The 20,887-nt window shown below is 37.4% G+C and overlaps 3 protein-coding genes across 6 annotated transcripts in view; 2 read left to right on the forward strand and 1 right to left on the reverse strand.

Annotated features, from left to right (window-relative positions):
- Window positions 1-20,887, forward strand: part of LOC106172929 (alpha-1,6-mannosylglycoprotein 6-beta-N-acetylglucosaminyltransferase A) — a 379,609-nt gene that overhangs the window by 289,500 nt on the left and 69,222 nt on the right. The gene's annotated exons all lie outside the window — the stretch shown is intronic.
- LOC106172937 (matrilin-1) lies at window positions 1,613-13,388 on the reverse strand. Of its 4 annotated transcripts, none has more exons than XM_086997738.1 (10): window positions 13,244-13,388; window positions 10,976-11,070; window positions 9,004-9,043; window positions 8,518-8,624; window positions 7,913-8,101; window positions 5,606-5,773; window positions 4,272-4,413; window positions 3,847-4,094; window positions 3,160-3,478; window positions 1,613-2,651 (listed from the first exon to the last, which is right to left on the reverse strand). In XM_086997738.1, exons 2-10 carry the CDS (start codon window positions 11,021-11,023, stop codon window positions 2,593-2,595), a joined length of 1,320 nt encoding a protein of 439 aa, XP_086853864.1. In that variant the 5' UTR covers window positions 11,024-11,070; window positions 13,244-13,388; the 3' UTR covers window positions 1,613-2,592. The 4 variants fall into 4 exon arrangements, with proteins under 4 accessions (XP_086853864.1, XP_086853867.1, XP_086853865.1 ...); XM_086997741.1 differs by lacking the exon at window positions 13,244-13,388 and adding an exon at window positions 12,948-13,001; XM_086997739.1 differs by lacking the exon at window positions 13,244-13,388 and adding an exon at window positions 11,412-11,467.
- LOC106172936 (uncharacterized) lies at window positions 17,273-20,816 on the forward strand. The gene is made up of 5 exons (XM_013553874.2): window positions 17,273-17,407; window positions 17,628-18,654; window positions 19,119-19,235; window positions 19,618-19,683; window positions 20,549-20,816. The coding sequence occupies exons 2-5, from the start codon at window positions 17,657-17,659 to the stop codon at window positions 20,736-20,738; spliced, it is 1,371 nt and encodes a 456-aa protein (XP_013409328.2). The 5' UTR covers window positions 17,273-17,407; window positions 17,628-17,656; the 3' UTR covers window positions 20,739-20,816.

Here is a 20,887-nt window from a genome sequence, read left to right on the forward strand (position 1 = left end):
TCTGAAGGGCCATAATGCCTCCTCTTATATATCTTAAAGATAAGCTGGCGATTGTTCTATATTTGACCTAAATGCAGTCATAAGATTTTTATTTTTAGCGAAAACGAGCGGCCAATTTATCCCAGTCTATTGTTTTACAAATTTTTTGCTTCGTTCGACATTAAAAACGATGTGCCCCCCCCTGTTCCCCGGGTAAAACATTGAATCCGCCAGGGGGAAAGAGTCTCTGTTGGTGCTTTGAATGAAGCCCAGCCTATGCGATGCATGGCGAATCTTCTCGGTGTTCGATATAAAATCGTGGCACGAGGCTCATATAAGTAACCTTGTTGTCAAATGCATTTGCAGCGTTTTTCTTCTTTGTTGCAACGTGCATCTGCAGCCACACCCCTCTCCCCCTACTACAAGCAGTAAAATATTGAAAGCGGCGGTACTTTCCTCTGCATTTACGCGTACTTTTGAATTATTTAACCATAGCTTTTTTTGCTTCCCACTAGTCACGCAGAACATGGTAGACAACGGATTTAATATAAAATCATCAATCTCCAGATTTGTATGGTGGATTTTTGTCACCCACCTTTATATATTTTGTATTAGAGGTGCATATTAGCAAACTGAAAGTACAGAGTATTTCACCTGTACTGCCCCTATCTGAGTTGTTTTCAGACACTGTAGAGAGCGGTGGGAATCCCATCCCGGGTGCGTGGTGAATCTTGTCACTGAGGCTTTGGAGAATGATATAACGACAGAAATCATACTTTTTCGTGTCCTATATAGCCTTAAGTTCTCTGTCACACACACAGCTTCATCTCTTCATCTCCTCAGGAACATCTATGTATTCCATCGTTTATTCAAACTTTACCCCTGTGGCTTTATTGAAATCGCCAAACATTATATGATAATTCATAGTTTCAGGACATAATAAGTTTGAAAGCCACAAAAAATCTAGGTGGGAAGCCGTCAGTATTACGCGTTACGAAGACGACAGCATAAGTCATAGCAGCTTGGAACTAGTAATCGTAATTTGCCAAGCACTAGCCTCTCTATGTTAACAACATGCACCAACGTGCAGGGATTTCAACTTTTTTTAGCGCTACACTATACTCCTACTAGGGCTCGCCAAAGTACCCTAACCTTAATAAAAACATCAGTCCCAAACCACGGCACGGACGGTGGTAGGATATGTAATTTGCTCTAGTAATACTTTTAAATGTTTTGATGCAGTCAAACTCACACTTCAACTAACGAGCTGAGTCACCGCTCGCCCAGTGAGTTCAGTTGAATAGGAGACTCTCTGTCACAACACACTGGTATTTCAGATCCCTGCTCACGTTTGGTCCATCCACCTGTATTTGTCACAGGATAAGTCAACGTCAACTTTAAGAGTAGGTACCCTGCTAGTGCAGGTCAAGGCTCTCGCGCGACGTCTACAGTTAAAATCCACTGGATGTAGCTATAAAGACCTTGTCATTCATGGTTTTCATTTAAATCTTTAAATAATGTTTGTTTCTCTAAATGATAAAGCAACTGCGATTTTGAATTTTAAGCTCTTTTAGGCGAATGCATGCCGTAGTTTCTGTGTTACCATTTTCTATATGCGCATATAAAATAAGCCTTTTCTTGACACAAAATCAGTTTAATCGTATGGAAAATTTATGTACATTTTCACAATTATATTGTGCCTCGAAGTCCATTGATCGTTCCAATCATCAGGGAAAATACATTGCTGCTGATTATAAAAATTAATAATAATATATTATCTGTTATTAAGACATAAATTAATAAGCAAGCCAATTTTAAAAGATCGTCAAAGAATTTGCCCGACTGTAGTAGGCGCGAACCTTTATGTTATTGCTCGATACTTACAGATGTTAAGTATGACATAAGCAGAAATTAATGTGTAACAACAATAAAAATCACTTAAGGAGAGCACACACACACACACATTCACACACACACACACACACACACACACTCATGCTCACATTCGACATCGATCTTTATACCATATATGACGTCAGCAGTTAAGACGTGACTCCACACACCATGGACAGTCTGCCAGTACTTCGATGATTCAAAACATCAATTCAAAAATAAAAGCGCATAACTATTTCTTCCAAGTTAAAAGCAGTTAATTAGCTATTTTAATTTAAAATGGGTTGAACAAAAAAGAAATAAAATTTAACAAAACACTGATATTCGTTGAGGTCAGGTACACTCAAGGAATACATTTAGACAATATACACTGTACATGGAATTCAGCAACATATATAACGCCTTAAGAACTATTTGATTTGGCAGATGTGATGATAAACTTACGTCAATACTTAGAATGGCAAAGGGAAACGAATCAATTATACTGCATGGAAATAAAAATAAAGGGTTGAATTATCCGTATTTATCTGTTAAAAAAAACGTGAAAATAGCAAAAAGACAAATCTTACTAGAAATCGAGTCTAAAATTTTATGGCGGCATGCCAATAACGTGATATCTCGCATTACGCTGAAACATGGTTTCCAATTCAGTTCATTTTGGCTTGCGATTTGGAATCAGAATGATATACGTGTTGTTATACACTTGTACTAAGTCCCGGATTATTTTTCTTCCTCATCTCCCGGGTCGCAAATATCGTCAGGGTCCGGTTCAGTGCGCCCTAAAAATAAAGATGAAATAAAATAAATTAAAAATTAAATCAAATTAAAGTAAAGTAAAGTTAAGTATAGTAAAGTAAAGTTTTGCTTTAAAGCATCTTTCCAATATCCACTGTATGGTAATATGTGCCTGATATCAGTATCTCAAAATGAAAGGACATAAAGCACAAACAGATACGGCAAAATCTTATATGCTCTCTCTCTAGATATACGCTACTCAATGTATATTTGCTCACTTTTAGTTTTTTTTACTCTACTTGAGAAAAATGTTTTCATGATTGCGGTATGAACTGGACTTATATGGCAGTATTGAAAGTGTTGGCCTCTGTTGAAAATGATTAATAAATAAGAATCGCGTCAATAAATAAATAAATAAATAAATAAATAAATAAATAAATAAATAACGTGTTCCGTCAACGACAGTTTTAGCAATAATTTTTCATTATTTTGTCATTTTATAAATCTTGTTTTTTATCCTCCCCTCATCAATAAGTGGTTTGATTGGCTTACCTTTGCAGGTGATACGGTAAAATAGGGTCCTTTTCAGCCCATTGAAACTTTCATAATCCGGCAGTCGGATGACTCTCCTGGAGTTGCGTCCAATAGAGCGCAGCTCTTTAAGGTTGACGCTGTCTCCTATACCTATGGCAACCATCTCGACGCCTCGATTGTAGGCGGCGCTAGCAGCGGCCATAGTTTTGCGTACGTTTGCTGAAGCGCCATCTAGGATTATGATACCAAGTTTACGGACCCCAGGGCGTGCCCCGTTCTTTTGGTCGTACAGCATGTCTGTCATCGCTCGGATGCGTGCTCCCGTTGTCTCCAATACCTGGTATCAATATATTCTATTTGTAGTCATTCTTTCAATAAAAAAGTATGTCATTTCTCTTAATTGTCATGCAAAAGTTATAGCAATAAATTCCTTGAATAATATATTAGTTTATTACTCATCTATCAAACCTTCATTCAATAAATGTTCTTTATGTAAGTGAAGTTATTAAAACATGTTTGCACTTGTTAATGTGTATAGAGGAACAAAATGAAATTTGAATCGCCATTATACAGGCATTCTTCGGCTGGGTTATGGTCAAATACAAACGTTGTGATACCCGATATATTCCTGCTTGGACTAATAATTTACATGATAATCGATTAAAGTTAAATTTTCTCAAGGAGAAAGAATTGGTTTCATTTTACCTTAATTCTTGCTTCAAATTTCTCCAAATGACCATCAATTCCATCATAATCCGAGTAATCTTTGAAATAGAAGCCTGGACCCGGTCTTGTCACGGGCACTAGCGATACCTGAATCTCGTCTTTCCCGATGTTGAACTTGCTCGTAATGTTTCGGATAAGTTCGATACTTTCCGTCGTGGTTCCGGGAGTTGTTGTGACGCTTTCGCTGAGCACGAAAGTGACATCTGTCTGCAGATCATCACCACAATCTGTAAATAAATTCTGATGAGTTAGATTTTGGGAAATGTATTCAAAAAGAGCAACGGTTGAAAATCACTAGTCATTTGCTGCAAATCGAAAAAGGTCATCAAAGTGACTTTCTTTCCGTTTGCATTAACATAAAAAAAGATTCGTTAAATGTCGTATATAATCAGTCAAGAGCATACCGGTTGTGATGACACAGGGTGGTTTGATTTCACAGGTCTTAATGCTGAGTTCACGCTTTATGCCTGCCAAAGCCGAGAAGTCGCCCACTGTAATCACCTCGTCTGGCCCGGTTGCTATGACTTTCAATTCTTTCTCATCCACCTAAACAGAATATAAAATAAGTAATATTATCCATTTTGCCAAATTCAGAAGTGTGAATCAGTGATTAACCTTTCCCAACAATCCTCCTGTTTTCCGGCTGAAGAGAGAGAGCCCCAGCTGCCCGTGTGAATTATTTGTAAAGATCAACCGACGAATGGCGCCATGAATGCACTGACATGTTCTAGACATCATTCATATCCCAAATAGGTGAACGTGGATTATGTCCAAACCGTCTCACATCGCGCCAACAGTTGGCTTATATCATTTTAAAAATTGAATCTACACTCAGTTTAGGTATATTATTAATATATTTATTACCAGTCTGTTCATTTATGTGTTTATTTTTTTAATCATTAACGATTGCAAGGCTAGAAGACCAAGGCAGGCGTTAAAATATTTATTTCTGGCAGTTATTAGGTAATCAAGAAGTGGGGGGGGGGTTGGGGGTGCGGGTGGGGAGTGTCAACCCCATTACAACCCAGACCAGAAGGGAATTATGTGCCACGCATGTCATCCTGGAGGGGGGGAGGGGGGGGTCACGTTTGTATAATGGTCGTCTGCTTGCTTTGATACTTTTGAGCGCGTGTTTGAGAGTGATCCATGGGAGGAGCCACCAGCCACGTGACCATCCCTTAGTTTCGGAGGTAAATGTTTTCCCTTCTCCACCCATCTCTCCTTTCCTTCCAAATAAAGTATTATAATAATAACCGAGACAAAATCATTTTACATAATAATTATATAATAATTCTATTCTTGCCCCCTCCCTTATAAAAATCCTGCAGTGCGTGTATGCCTGTAGGCTATATGTGTATTAATAATTAACAAGTATAAAAAAATAATATATTTATTTCGAGTCTAAAATCCATAAAATGTTCAATAGACTGTACAACATAAAATACAAAGAAGTTTATAGATAAAAATGGTTAAGATATATATTATATAAATCAGAGCTAGACTAAATTGTAATAAAAAGTAATTTTAATTACTTACTTTTAAAAAAGTAAAAAATCCAAGGTTTCTTTAATGTAAAATTTATAATTCATGAATAAAAATGTGAGTTTTCAATTCCTTTTTAAAAGATTCTTGTGATTCTATTCGACTAATAAAAATTGGTAACTTATTCCATTCTACTGGTGCAGCTACACAAAAATAATGTATTGCGTTTAGGTAGATAAAAATGGACTAACAATACCTTTCCAATCCCAATGGCAAAAACTTTGATTCCCTTTGCTTTTGTCAGCGCTGCTTGCTTCGCCGTCTTCTCTTCGAAGTCGGAATTACCGTCGGTGAGAACTATGGCTATCTGAGGGACCTCGCCGATACGGGCGCCGTTCTCTCTGGTGAACATTTGTTCACGAACCTGTCGTATAGAAAGACAGTTATATTTGTGTTCACGTAAAATAAAACTTGAGTCTTTGCTAGAGTATAAAAAATCTATGTATTGGATATAAATCTTTGCCCTATCACTTGCATAATTTAGCCCTCTGTTTTAAAACCGTTTAAATATAATAATACAATCACACTGACAGCTTTGTTATCATTACTATAATGAGAATTAAAAAATAACTACACCATGCTCAAATAAATAGGTAAAAACTGAATGCGCGCTTAGAGTTAAAGTTGGCAAATAAGGTAGCCAAAACCATATATACAGACTTGACATTTAATATGGAATATTTCAGTTTCGAAGGTATACCTAGGTAAAAATACGTTCTTTTTTCAAAAAACTCCAATCTCATATAAGATTTGTGAATGTAAAAGTGTGCAGTCAGGTGTGTCACTACCAATTAACTGACTTTCATGCCTGTAGCGCTGCTGCATTATGTAATGTGCAGTGATTTAATTGGGTAGTGTTCCTGTGGGCTGATCAAAGCTTGGCTTAGGCAAAGCTTGGTTCTGTCAAAAAAGTATCCATATTTCGGCAACTACTGCATAGAAGAATTTGAAATTTTGCATGCAAGCGGTCAGTTTTGCAGTGCGTAAGATGAGTCAAGTAGTGCATTACACATTTGTTAATCTAAGGCAGAATGGCGCGAAAAAGACAGACATAACCAGACAGATCATAGCGCCAAACGGAACGGTCCCCACAAATTTATAGAGTAATGCCCAGACTGATGTACCTACACAGAGGTCACCCCCAATGTATCACAATTTTACCTACAGGGTACAGGACCCACTGTCTTTCGGGATACGCTGCTGCAACTAAACAAAAAACACTTAGTCCGATCAGAACGAGGGGTAAATTGTCACTAATTTGCGTTTTTTAAAGCCCTTAGCGAACACCAAACTGGTTTTAGCAGGTAAGAACACCAAATGACCTCCGAGGTACCCACTGTATACAGCAAAACATCGTCGTCTGTTTCTCTAATGAATTGGAGGCCATAAACGATTCTGGGTAGAACAATGAAACTGCGTGGCTTTCTTTATTGAGGTCAGATTTCACCTGTACCGCCCAATTAGTCAAAACAGAGTTTACAGATATCCAGAAGAGGCCTACGACGAAGCATATGCCGGGTCTAAAGTGACAAGGGTGATTGACAGCGTCAGTATTTGGAGTAGATTCCACATTGGTGCCAAAACACCAATGGTAGTCATCGACGAAAACCTGAACCAGATCAAATAAAGGAATAATCTCGGAACCACTTGTCTATCATTTGATAGGGGGCACCTTAGGAACAATTCTAGGTTGCACGATGAGGTTGCAGGTTCACACAGAGCACTTTTAATAGCAGATAACTTACAGAACCAAGGGAATGAGCAGCTACCCTGGTCATCAAAATCGCCACATTTGAACCACATAGACAATGTTTCGGTAGACCATTACTCACCAATCAACTGCCTACATGTCCTACAACAAAACTGGACCAGATTGGACAATTTTAGACCGTTTCCTGGAATGCTATTCCAGATTGAACTCTAAAAACCTACCCCCAAGAAATGCCTTGCCGTTTGAGAGCGCTGGCAACAGCCACGAAGAGGCCAGGCGTTACAACGACCATTACTGTGACTAGCAACTGACATTAGGGTCTTTTGTGGAGCGTATTACCCTTTTACAGACGATAATTTGTAAAATATGGAGATCCAAAATGTCTCTTTTAATGGTTGTCGTATGACATAGAGTAGGCAATGTGTTTTTGTTTGCTTCTCTGGCGAATTCCATTAATGAACCGATGTCACAATGACATCAAAGAGATAATTTATAGTTCTTAAAACACGATTTTAATCCTTATTTTCATTTATCAGTGAGCAAAATAGGAAAAAACTGATAAAAAATTATTTCGAAAAAAATATTCCATATTAAATGTCAAGTCTGTATTTACCAAGCTTAAGCCACTTTCGCGAATAATATGGCACCGACCTTTCACAAATCTATCACAAGGTGACCCAAGCGTGTCCATAATATACGGAACAATCTGGCGTTACCTGAAACTGCCATCTTGCCAATGGAAGTCCTATTATATGCATCCCATCCCATAAAGAGAAATGTTCTAATACTTACTATCTGCAAGGCTATATCGGTTCTGGTCTGCCCCTTAGTTTGCTGGATCTTATCTATGGCTTTGTTTAGTGATTCGCGACTAAAGTGGTCTTTCAAGTTGAACTCTATTTTGGTCTGGTAAGGCGTGTCCGAGCTGAATACCATGGCTCCGATACGTGTTCCTGATCCATCGTCTTGGATATTGAATTCCTGAAATCCAACCCATCAAAAACTTCAGTGACATAAACTGCGTGGATTTGTGCCATCGTGGTTAAATTTCCATTCATATTCTCTCAGAATTTTAAAAGTGGGCGCTATTTTCACGAAATAAAACAAAAATGACCTTGGAACCGTCAAATGAGCATTGTTTGTATTCAGAAGCTTTAAGTATAAATATAAAAATCAATCATTGGCAATGGTATTGTATCTTAGCAGCCATAGGTGGAATCGTATTAGGAAACGTTTGTTTTTCACGTAAATATACCTAATGAAGCTAGGAGCGAGCAGAGGATACTATTCATTGTCTTTAAAAGATCGGAAGGACTCCTATCTTATTTGTACCTACATGTAGCAAAGAACTTTCTGTAAAAGTTAAGTAAAAAACAACACAACAAAGTAACATATACCTTGATGAAGCTCTTCAGAAACCCAATCATCCTTTCCTTGAAATCCACGGGCCAAATGCTTCTGGACCCGTCTATAACGAAGACGATATCAGCCGGCTGACCGCAAACTGAAAGATAGGAGATGGCACAATAATAATAATAATAATAATAATAATAATAATAATAATAATAAACCCACACAAATTTTAAAGACTATTATAGAAGCAATGAGTCAAATATAGTGGAATAATTGATACGCTTGGAAGTGTTATGTCAAATCAAAGAAACTACATGAACATGAAAAATATTAAATTATTTTGATGATGGACTGATTGAATGGTTTGATATTAGTAATTGTGGAAAACTTCCAATACTAAAGACACTCGCACACGCTGTCATCTTTCCTAACAGCCGCAAGCACTTACCGTACATCCATTTTGCACACACATTCGCAAGCACACACACACACACACACACACACACGTACACGCCACGAACAGCACCTACTGTAAGTTTTGTATCTTCTAGCTTCAACAACCCACCGCTCCTAGAATGCCAGTGAAATACAAGTATAAGATCTGAACCTTTCAACTAAATTCAACAACAGCAAATTGTAGTTGTGCACCTTAATTCGCTTTGACAAAAATATAAGCAACAGATATTGTTTGAATGTGTTTGCAGGTTGTGTTAACAAACCACATGCAGCGTGATGTTGACTACCAAGACATCACATGCTGCACAGTGCACGGCGGTACTAAACGTGAAAACGCCCCTCTACTGTCACTCCCCCCTTTTCTATAACTTGTAACATTGTAAAGTCCACTGAACATATATGGTTTCTAGACTCTTATTATTATTATTATTATTATTATTATTATTATTATTATTATCATTATTACAGAGTGTGCAACCTGTTTACCCAATAATCCAAGCTTACAAGTTCATTTCTTTCACATACCCATTGTCGGCGAATTAAGTTTCTGGATAAAAGAACAAAAAACAAGTCCAGACGTCTTTATGGAGACACCACGGATGTTTCTAATGCTTGCTTCGTATCACTTCTAAATAACTGGCGGAAATGTGTTTTTGACAATTATACTGTTGACTTAGTAAACGAGCAGCAATATATCATCGAATTGGCATAAATTGCATAATTAATATCCTACTCGGGAGTAGAAGCTCTTTTGGTGACGCCGAGCGTTAATTTGCAGACACAGTTGGTTCACATTCTTGGCTGATATACACTAAAATAGTTTGAATCATGTCAGTTGGCTTCATCAAATAATCAGACTGATGAACACGGTGCATTCCCCAGTCTGGTGCGCGGTAAAGATTCTTACACATTCAGGTCGGCTAGATAGAGACAAACTACACTGATCAGTGGATTGTCCGCCAATTCTATCATAGACAGATATTTTTATGGTCGTCGTTAACTCCTGGCTGACACTGAAATATTAGAATACCACACTCATCTCGTCTGATCAAACGCTAAAATAATTATCTGAGACTGCTCAACTCCCATAGCGTATCAAAGATTACTAAGGCATAAAAACACTTTGGTAAAATAATATGGTAGTTAAATGTGAAATAATATTGTAGGTTAAATAGCGTAACGCCGGATACGAACAAGCCAAACCTTTTACATCATTAACCACAGAATTAATCTGCCTCTCCAATTCCGAGCCCTGACTTGTAACTGCATTATACGTACATGTAATGTCTGATTATATGAAATTATGTTCTTGGGGAAATAGTCTTATTGCGGAACTAAGTAGGTCAAACGTTGAGTAATTACACCAAAATCAATCAAACTCATTTCTGACGCCTGATATCCTACACCGGGAGCAACGAGGTCTACCCACTAATACGAAAATAATTACGGGCTTTATTGTTACTATTCCCCTAAAACAAGGCTGGCAATTTCCTCTCTTTCCCATCGTGTGTGCTGTATATCTAACTGTTGATGGTTGGTAATTGTTTTGTGTGAAGTGAGGGTTTGAAGAAGAATTGCCATTTGTTCACTTTATAATAACCGGTGATGGTAATGGCGGTCCGTTAGGAAACGTTGTCCATTGCTAGGAACCGCGGTACATTTACCATTTCTTTGAACAAGTGGTATTCGTCACTTGTATTTCTAACTAATCCTAAACTGTATTTCTAACTAATCCTAAACCTTACTGGACCCTGTATTTATATCTGTAGGATTTTTTCAGTTGTCACATGTTTTATCTGTTTCGGACACTACTGTGTCTAGTTTGAAATTAATCAACACACGTCGGAAGCTCGTGACACGCATTTTTTTCTGTAGTATATTATTCAGGTTTTATAATGTAAACAGGAACCACCAGTGATTTTCAAAAATTTGAAATAATGATAAACCTGTTTTGTGCCGTGATGAACCTCGAAAACAAAAATGCGGGTAGCAAGATAGATTTTAAAATATTTTTATGATGATAAATTGAGTATGAAATGTACTTACTGCTACCACCGTGGCCATAGCGATTAACAACAATGCAGACAATTTCATGGTGGCTGCTTTACAGGGTAATTATGATGCTGCTGTTGAAATTGACGCTGAAATACAATGAAAATATAAGGTAAAACAGAAATTTTAGGGATTTCTAGTCATCAAAATGTTCATCTAATTGTGTTATTGCTTTTTGTGTAACAAAATTCAGCAAGGTATCCACCATCAAGATCTTTTGTTTCGCTTAATGTCAGACTGCAGTTGGTGACTGAGGCTTACGAATCAGGCCAATGATACCGCTTCTGAAAGTAACTTTGAAACACCCAGCGCAAAAAGGAAACACACAAACACATCACCAGTAAACATGTTTGATCGTTAATTTGTAAGTTCGATAATTTTTAAAAGTAAAGAAATAGCAGTTAGTCCCTTATATTGATTAACAACGAACCTTACACTGACTTAACCGGGATTTCCCTCAGCGGTGGGCAACGGTAATTTTCTTTCCTTTTTGTCTTGCTCAGCTCGGTATTTAAAAGAGCAGTAGATAATAAAAAACATCTCTTCTTTAATATGTAAGACACATATTTTATAAAGGCCACGACGAAACAAGTACATGTACATGAGTAGCGTAATGATATAGGATAATATTTCATGTATATACTTAACTATAAAGTATGCTATAAAACCCACAGAACATGATAAGTTTTTACAAAGACGACAGTTATGCCATATGACTTATTGTTAAACTGATCTGATCTTTCTTAGTTAATATTTGGGGAGAGTGAGAAGGGGGTGAAAGGGGGGGGGGTCAGAAGTACGTGCCCCCCCCTCTCCCCCCGGACCAGTTACAGAAAACCCTATGGTGATAAATGTATGTGATGACTTGTCCGCTCTGGAACAAACGGCACAATGCCGGTAGAGATAAGAATTTAGGACCGACACGGAAATTTAAAATGATAAAAAGGCATATTGGAATTACTGTATCTGTTTGACCTGATCAATTTCTGTATCAGTATTCTGCTGTTTTCAGCTATTTTCTTTGTTATTTATTTTATTCTGCTGTATTATTAAAATACATTGATATGTATTTGAAAAAAATTTGTCAAAATCACCTGGGGTAAAAAGATGTAGTTCTTAAGCATATGTGTTGAATAAAACCGAAAATGTGGCGTCATATTGGGTATAACATTTGGATTTTTTGATAGAGATATGTTTTACGAACGGAATTTTATAAAAATTTCAGAGTTTCCGAATAAATCTTAGAACTTGTAAGAAATGAAATCCCGAATGATAAAGGACATAAGCAGTTTCATTTAGAGATCTTAACAGATATGCTATTTAGATGCTCTGTTTTAATTACATATTCTTTTGCAGTAGAAATTTCACTAATGTCCAAATTTACGGTGAATATAAGATGTAAACAATTAGGACAATATGATAAGAAAAATACGGCTATAAATTCATACTAAGTTTCAATACTTAAGGCTGTTTACAATGTTATACACGCGTTTGCAGAGATCCAAGCTGTCCGCAGTTACGAAATTTGTTGCAGATTTTAAAACAGAAAATATTATATAACCAAAAATACTGGGGACCAAGCTTTTTTTAAACTGGTTCTAGGGATTGAGTAAGTTACGGAAACAAGTGTTAAAAATGTCATTAACACGTTTTTAACACGTCGTGTCTATTAAAAAAAAACTGATACGGAATTTGCCAAATCAGGCTTGCATACATTTTCTTTCCATAAATAAGTTTTAAGTTTGCGTTTCTAAAGAGTCAATAAAAACGTATGCCCTTTTCCTTCTGTCTGCAAGTTTATATCTTATAAAACAACATTTGCACTACTTCTTCGACCAATTTACTCTGACATAATAGAATATATTATTTCACATAGTTGATTTTTTAATGAAAAGGCCTTTAAACTACCAGTGTACATTATCTATCTTGACCACGTATTTCAAGTAATTTGCCCATAAGCACTTACAGGCACGCCTTTTTAGGTTTTCAGTCGTTACCTCTCGTTCAAAAATCTCACACACGTCGAAAACCACTGTGGCCACATTTGAAAAGAGGAGATACACTATATAAGCACCACAGAAAACAACTCGAAACAAACGAAACTCGCTGCTTTTTTTTCTTGAATTCGGAATACTCAGTCTACAATAATAATAATAACAATAACAAATAAGAATTTTGTACTTTCTTCACTGTGTCCGAAATCAAAAATGCAGCGTGGAAACACATGAGTTTTTCTCCAAAGGCAGATTCCTGGGTACTTACCTCGTATCTTCTGAACCACGGTGTCGTTAACAACGGTACATGTGGTTTCTGTCCCGTTTCGATACGGTTATATATGTAATAACACGGCCCGGAAATTAAGGATGACACGGGTAATCTTTTCGTGTTCTCATCCACAATTACCAAGGAGTTAATTCGTTCAGTGCCCCACGAGGCTGCAGGTGCGGTTGGGGACGGGTGCATTGTGTTGGGGTGTTTTTTCTTTTATTGCAATCATATTGTGCTGTTTCTTTCTTACAAAAGAGCTATTCATAACGACAATACGATTTATCTCAAAGTGCCCATTTATAAACAATATCAGATTTTTACGTAACCAAAGAGCCGACGAGAAAAAATAAACCAATGAGTAGACAGATAAAGAGAAGAAAAATTGTGAGAATAATTCCTTTTACATGCACATACATACAAACATACATACATACGCACACACGCACGCACACAGATATAGCGTCTACATACTTGTAAACAGACGGCTAGAAAAGAAAGTCGAAATATTCGTGACGGACCAACCAAAAGTCCCATCTGTTAGTAATAATGACAGACATGATGCAACATTCTGGGGAAAAATACTGCAGTTCAAGAGGTTAGATAATATGATCTAAAAGTACTTTATCTAACTACCGAACTAACTACACAACTGAAGTTAATTGCCGGCGTGGGGGTTTGTGGTCATGCACGTGCGGCAAGTGGCGGGCGCACAGTTAATACAAAACTAGACTGCAATTGCATATTTTTGTCGTAAATGGAGTTTTTGATAAGTACTTCTCTTTTTCTACGAATTATGTGGCTCCAAATTGGGCCTGCTGTCATTTAGTTTCATAGAAAGATATATACTACATGCATGTATGGAGAGATAGACTGTTAAATGCAGTAGTTACGAAAATTAACGGATGGAATTAAAGGTTGAACAAATGAACTAACGCTGGATTTCGATTGGTTAACAAATATTCTGGATATGGGAAACTGAAAAATTGCAGGCATTCTTTCTTAATATATCACTACATGAATATGTACCAAAGTAATAAAAATGTTATAATGATTCAGATAAAAAATTCTATGTGCTGATGTTCAAACGAAAACAGGTATAATGTAGTGCTCCCGATCTTTAGCACTGTAATTTCCTGTGTAATATTATAAAGCAAACTATTTTCTCTCAAGCTGCACTTGGACTACTTATAAACTGATGTACTTGAGATTTAAGAAGCGTCACTTCAGAGTCTAATGATGCTGGGGACACCCTGAAGACCAAGATACCCAGAAAATCATTTGTCCGATCCCCCTCCCCTTACCAAAATATTCTGGAAAATATTGCGATATTAAAAGAATTTGCCAATACTTTCTCCCCCTCTGAAGAAAACAGAATCCGCCATTCATGTTCGAAAACGTACAACGACTAAGCCGGCAGCTCTGCCAGCTACGTGACAGACCAAGTTTAGTGTTATAAATTACACAGATAAATGTTGGCAGCTTCGTGTGTGAGACCATAAATCCTTGGCCGTCACACGCGGCATCGGATGATATATTTTACTGTGTATGTATTTTCGCGAGCTTATCATTAAATTACATATCGAAACAATAACCGATAATTTGATTAAAAAGCGTAGGAAGCCATTTGATGAACCGCATGGAATAACCTCCCGATTTTGATGCAATAGGCTACGCAATGCATGGGCGTACTATTACAGGAGTATGTTTCTCCAGAATGTTTTTCTTTGGTCGTAATTAAACCTGCCAAGAATCTTAGCCGACAATGCTGCAATTCAAAAAGGACTGCTTACCTTATTTTTTCTGTCTTAAATTCCTGGGCACAAGCTTCAGTTTTCAGCATTGATACACCAGACGTTGGTGACAATTCAGGTTTGTCAGGACACGTCACATACATTTCATTGTAGATCTATTGATGTAACAAAAACGGTAGTCCCAGGGGTGGAAGGCCGGGGTCCCCAATGATTAGCACAGGTTGGGGTTATTATTGGGGTCAGTGTGGAGCGATTGTGAAAATTAGCCTGTGCAAAATAATGGGAAAAGTTCTAACTGTTATATATTCTGAAAAGAGTGAAAACGTCTATGTTAACGTCAACCAGTATTATCTCGATCCGTGAATGAGTGACTAATTGTTTTAACCGACAGCGGCAATAAGTACACAACTGCAGCTGGATAATAAGCATTACAATGTCACAGAATCGTAATGAAGACATCATGTCATTATAGTCAATAGTACGTAATATCCGAAAGTGACTGAAAGTCAAATGTAATGGAGTAATTTTTCAGTTTGTTTTATTGAAATGGCCAGGCTGAGAGCAACTTATATCCGGTGAAAATTATACTAAACATGCAAAAACACGTCCGTGTGAATAAAAACTGCACTAGAAATCATTACCTTCCTTCCAGGAGCACATTTTCGGTTTAATGCCTTCTACACGTACTGTAAACGCGGTCGCCGCCATCCAAAAGGACGGATATAAACATGTTCAGCTTAATTATCTATGCTTTACAACTGCAAATGGCCATTGCAATGATTGGCTCTCTGTTATTTTTCCAGAAATTCTTTTATTTGTCCCCAAAATCTGTTCACCGGTGCCAAAGTCTATTTTCAGCTAATTTCCTTTTAGTTATTTTCATACAGGCAACATTTATTCTTTAACTCGCTTTCTCGTCCATTCACTCGCGCTTCCTTTATTTCCTTTTTCTATCTGTCCGCTTTTGTAATTTCTTAATCTATTTTATATGTTTTTACCAGTAATTAACTAATATTTGTACATTGTATCTATCTAAATTTGGATATAAAGAAAAGGGCAAACAAAATGCTGAAACACAAGGACAGCACCACGCATTGCTGTAAGATGGGATATATTACGCCAAAATGCACTGTAACGGAGATTTAGTGGAAGAAAGACTACAATATATATATATATATATATATATATATATATATATATCTATATATATATATATCTTTATGTTTTATTCATTAACATAGAAATATGGAAGTTATGAACCTAGGTCAAGCTGGTTTAAACGTAAAATTGAGTTTTATACATATTATTTTAACCGCACGCAACCAAAGCACAGACGTGCTTTGAATACAGAATCCCTCTTTTTTATTGGCAGCTTTTGGGATGAGGGTCGAGAAATGAAACAATTTTACACTTAACAAACAAATAGATAAATAAACAAACAATTTTTTATTCACATTTAACTTGTTAAAAGTCGCTGTAACAATATCAAATGATGGAAACGTATACATTAAAAACGTTGAATACAAGCTGTTTTGTCACCGTCACGATTTCACTTTCTATCATGTTTCATTCTCACCTGAGAAGGCGTAATATAATGTCATCAATGTGACACTAATAGGTGATATTGCGAAGTTAACAGGTTGCTTAGGTGCAGCAAAGACTGCTTGAAGTCACGGGGCGAGTTTCATATATCAAAATAAAACGAAGCTTGAGATTGGTGACTTAAACATATGTGTTTGGAATATTTCAACTAAAACAGTTGAGTCTGAAACTGATAGTTAAGTATTCTTCCTGTCGTAAATAATAAAATAGAGAAATTAGTTTAAATTTTCTCATTCCGCACTCCTCTTGATAGTCATGTATATATGCACTGAGTCCGTAGGCAAGCATTGAGCGTCATCGATATGCGCTCAAACTTATTCTCTGAAGACACTTTATGCTAGACAGTAAAATGTGGAATTCCAATAACTCGACGTTAGCTGTTGCTTGAAAAGAAAACTAATGTTTACTCCCTCTTTACCTACCCAATCAAACCATTGTAAATTTGATTCAAATTATAAGAAGAATTTGCACCAAATCCCCCCCCCCCCAGAACAAGAAGAAAGTCATCTTGTCCGTGGTTTGTTGTGGTTTTGGGAGTCGCGCTTTGCATATTTACTATTGTCCTTAAAACTTATTTAATGTGAAATGACATGAGAGCCAAATACACACCACACTTCTTTTTATACGACAAGTGCCAATTTAAATAGGAGTTTAATGTCGTTTTAGTTGCGGTTATTTGAATATATTCCATGGGAGTACGTAGGTCAATGTGTTCAACAAAATGACAAGATTTCAAGGACGGGCTTTGTAGATCCGCATTACTGCGTTACTCAAGGTTGGATATTGACGCGTTAGACACAGTATTGTAAGTATTTACGGAATACATTTAAATATATAAATTATGAACTAAAACCTTGTACTAATTGTAACGGATTGTACCTGTAACTCTTTGAAGTAGATTTCCTCACTCACTGTTAAAAGATATAATATATAGGCCTATATAAGATAAATGACAAAACGATAGGCTGATTAAGTGACTCTCTAACTGAACATTCAGAAAATGCCATTTTACACTATACTTTCAGGTAATACGCATAAGATCAGAAATCTGAAAATGCTGACAATCACAAAAACAACATCATTGATCATTCTTTGGCCTATTGTTGGGCTTTTGTGGCCCTGTCGATTTGGATATGGGTCATCTGTTTATAGCACGTGGTGTGGACGCCCCCTTATGGTCAACGTAACTGTGAGGAAAGACATTTTACCAGGTGTAGCAGCTCCTACTGACAGACCCGGTCTTTGGTGTTGGCAATTCACTGCATGTTCAACAGTGTCAAGATCTCCGACATGTTTGTGTTTTGGTGAATCATACTGTAGATGTCACGTGTGCTTGTCGCGTGCCAACTTGGTTTTGTCGCTTAGCAACGAGGTCAAAACACGCGCAGAAGATGATAATTCGAAGCTGAAAAAGAAGGCAGTTTTCAATCGATTTGAAAGCAAGAGTAGAGCCGAACCGTTGATAAATTATAGGCCTAATGGCATTTCTCTGAATAAAACACGCACGCCTGAGATTGAATTAAACAAGCATAACAACAGACTAAGAAGGCAATCAAGACTGGATGGTGCTACCGGAGAGAGACTTTCAACCAGTAATCTGACAATCCCACCAGGTATTCGTGTTTTTTCTCCGTGGACACCACAGACTCGGATACCTCCGGGAAAACCAAACACCCCTCTTGGGCCGACAGGACCTATTCCAGTGCGGCCAGGAGAACCACAAGAAAGACCACCGATTCCTAGAAACGGAAAATCTTCCCAAGCCCAGAACAGAACATTGGCTTTGTGTATTCCAGGTAAAAGTCGGGAATTTTGCATTGGAAGGGGCATGCTTCCCTTCCTGATGACTGAGACCCCACCGTTAAGGGGTTCGTTTTCTCTATTAAAAAGCCGCGATAGTATATATCCTATTCTAAAGGCAGAAAATGGGAGACTCCAGACAAGTCGAAAACAAGGATCTAGAGGCCCAACAGATACAAGTGGTACAGATGGAAGCCAGATATCTAAGGAAGTTGTGGAAGTCGATGTCGATGACAACAGAGCATGCCAAGGGTAATTTTCTCTCTATATGCGCTTTATTTTGCGCTTCATCCTTCCCCCACATTATTTCTCTCTTCCACTCTTTTTTAAACGCACTCTGTCTCTCTCTCGTTTCATTTTCTCTTCTTTCCTCTCTCTCTCTCTCTTATTTTATACTCACACTATCTCTCTCGATTCATTTCTCTCTCTCACTCTCTCTCTCTCTCTCTCTCTCTCTCTCTCACACACACACACACACATACACTTTTATACACACATGCTCGACGAGAATCTGATTTGAAGATAACCCTTAAGTAAATTTAGGAATACACGACAATTTAGATATGATTTGCTTTGATTGCTTTTGTAATGACATTCTCCATCTCCCTATCTGTTATTGAAAATTTATCAAAGATTTTATAATCAAACAATCGTTAGTTTATCAAAGATTTTATAATCAAACATTCAGAAATTTTTCATGCTGTAATTTCCCACAGAGTTATGATGTTTAGTAAGCCGGAGCCATGGCAATATACTCACGATGACGTCACTGTTACCATGGAACCAGTAGTTTTCGGGGGACAACACCAGATGTTACCAGTCAGGATTTGCGCGTAAGTACAAAAAACAGTAACGAATACGTGAAAAAATAAAATGTTGGTGAACAACAAACGAATCCAAAGTAAATAATGCGTCTCGTATAGACAGTGGCTGTATTTGGTTATTATTTTTTTTATCGATTGGTTGTGTTCTACATTTTTCAAATTTTGCAAATAAACGATTGTTTTATTTTATTTTACCTTATTTTTCCTTTTGGGCATGTACCAAGTAAACGCGTAACAAAACTAATATAAGAAAGGATGGTGCCGCAATGCCAGCTGTTTATGCGTCTTTTCCCTTTTATTATCACGTGAATAATAATAATAATAATAATAATAATAATAATAATAATAATAATCAATTAGATGACGTGTCAAAATTATCGTTTATTTGCAGATGGAGGGTTCAGCAAGACCAAGATATAGGAATAACACTGAACGGAATCACGAGTTCTGCTAGTTGGTATGGTTTGTCCTACAGTAACATTTGTTTTGAAAAAAAGTTACACAGGTCTAGATCAAATGCAAACTATTATTTCCTTTTCAAAATGACGTTTGCGTTCTAATATATGCTCTGCATCCCTTATCGTTATCACATATAATGCCAGGACAGTTAATTAGTTTTTCTTTTATATTTACCTATCAATTTATATTTTATATTCTAATTTAACTTTTTATACCATCCCTTTGAAAGAGATAACTTTTGAGATAACGTCTGTTTTTTCCAGTCTTTATTTTCTCCTCTTTTTATTTGGCATGGTGGGCGTGCGACTAAGCATCTACCTCCCCGTCCGGTCATTTGAGTAAAACAATTTCAGCTGTTAAAATTCTAAATTATGCTATAATGTCCATTCTTTTGAAACTCGCCCAGTAAAGCCCCCTTTACACTGGACGGCGTCCTTTCTGCGTCCAGCAGTCCGGTCCCATTTGAGAGTTAAAAAATTGTAATATTTTACGTGTCGACAACTGGCCGATCATTGAGCATTCATTCTGATACAAAATTAATGCTCGTGCCTCCTTTTTAAGACCACAGCGATGCCAAATTTCATGGTCGCAGAAAGGACGCAGAAAGGACGCCGTCCAGTGTAAAGGGGGTATAATGTAACATGGGTGAAAATTTTCAAAGTTATGCCTGATTTCAGGATTTTCAAAATTCATTTTGATCATTTTATCACATGGTTTAACTTTTTTGTTCCCCCTGAACAATTGTTAACAGTATGTTCTAGTTTAAAAAGGTAGCAATTTTGGTGCTTTCCATGCCGTTTTCATTTCTCACCGTGGGCGCCAGAGGGCAGCTGACTCAAGACATACTTTTTCCTTTTTACCAGGACACAACTTTACCGTTGTTGCGGGAACACTGGAGAGTCCAACACGGGTTTCACCTGTGTGGAGGACTATAGAGAGGTGCCCGTAGTTTACCAGTGCCAGGGAGGGCAGTGCCCGACGGAATATAAAGGTCCCGCACAGAAACTGCACCTAGTCAGTATACCAGTGGCATGTATTTGTAAGAACATTTAAGACAGTGGCGGGTTGGGTAGCGGAGTGGAGTGAGGATGGAATCACAGCGTGCATGGACCCCTTCGCACCCCCCCCCCCCCCGAAACAGAGGTGACATCTTCTCTATCCTCAAAATAGTTGAAGGATCGAAACATTCAACCGAGCAATTT

Source organism: Lingula anatina, chromosome 10 (genome assembly GCF_051362555.1).
Source record: "Lingula anatina isolate TDL-2025a chromosome 10, LinAna3.0, whole genome shotgun sequence".
Taxonomy (NCBI): Eukaryota; Metazoa; Brachiopoda; class Lingulata; order Lingulida; family Lingulidae; genus Lingula; species Lingula anatina.

Bases quoted from the DNA above. Each gene is read 5' to 3' on its own strand.
- LOC106172937 (XM_086997738.1), bottom strand. From the start codon at position 11,023: ATGAAATTGTCTGCATTGTTGTTAATCGCTATGGCCACGGTGGTAGCA. The intron at 4,414-5,605 runs GTATTGTTAGTC...TATTCTGTTTAG, and splicing joins TTGCCATTGGGATTGGAAAG to GTGGATGAGAAAGAATTGAA. The intron at 3,479-3,846 runs GTAAAATGAAAC...TATTGATACCAG, and splicing joins AATTTGAAGCAAGAATTAAG to GTATTGGAGACAACGGGAGC.
- LOC106172936 (XM_013553874.2), top strand. From the start codon at position 17,657: ATGCTGACAATCACAAAAACAACATCATTGATCATTCTTTGGCCTATT. The intron at 18,655-19,118 runs GTAATTTTCTCT...AATTTCCCACAG, and splicing joins GACAACAGAGCATGCCAAGG to AGTTATGATGTTTAGTAAGC. The intron at 19,684-20,548 runs GTATGGTTTGTC...CCTTTTTACCAG, and splicing joins ATCACGAGTTCTGCTAGTTG to GACACAACTTTACCGTTGTT.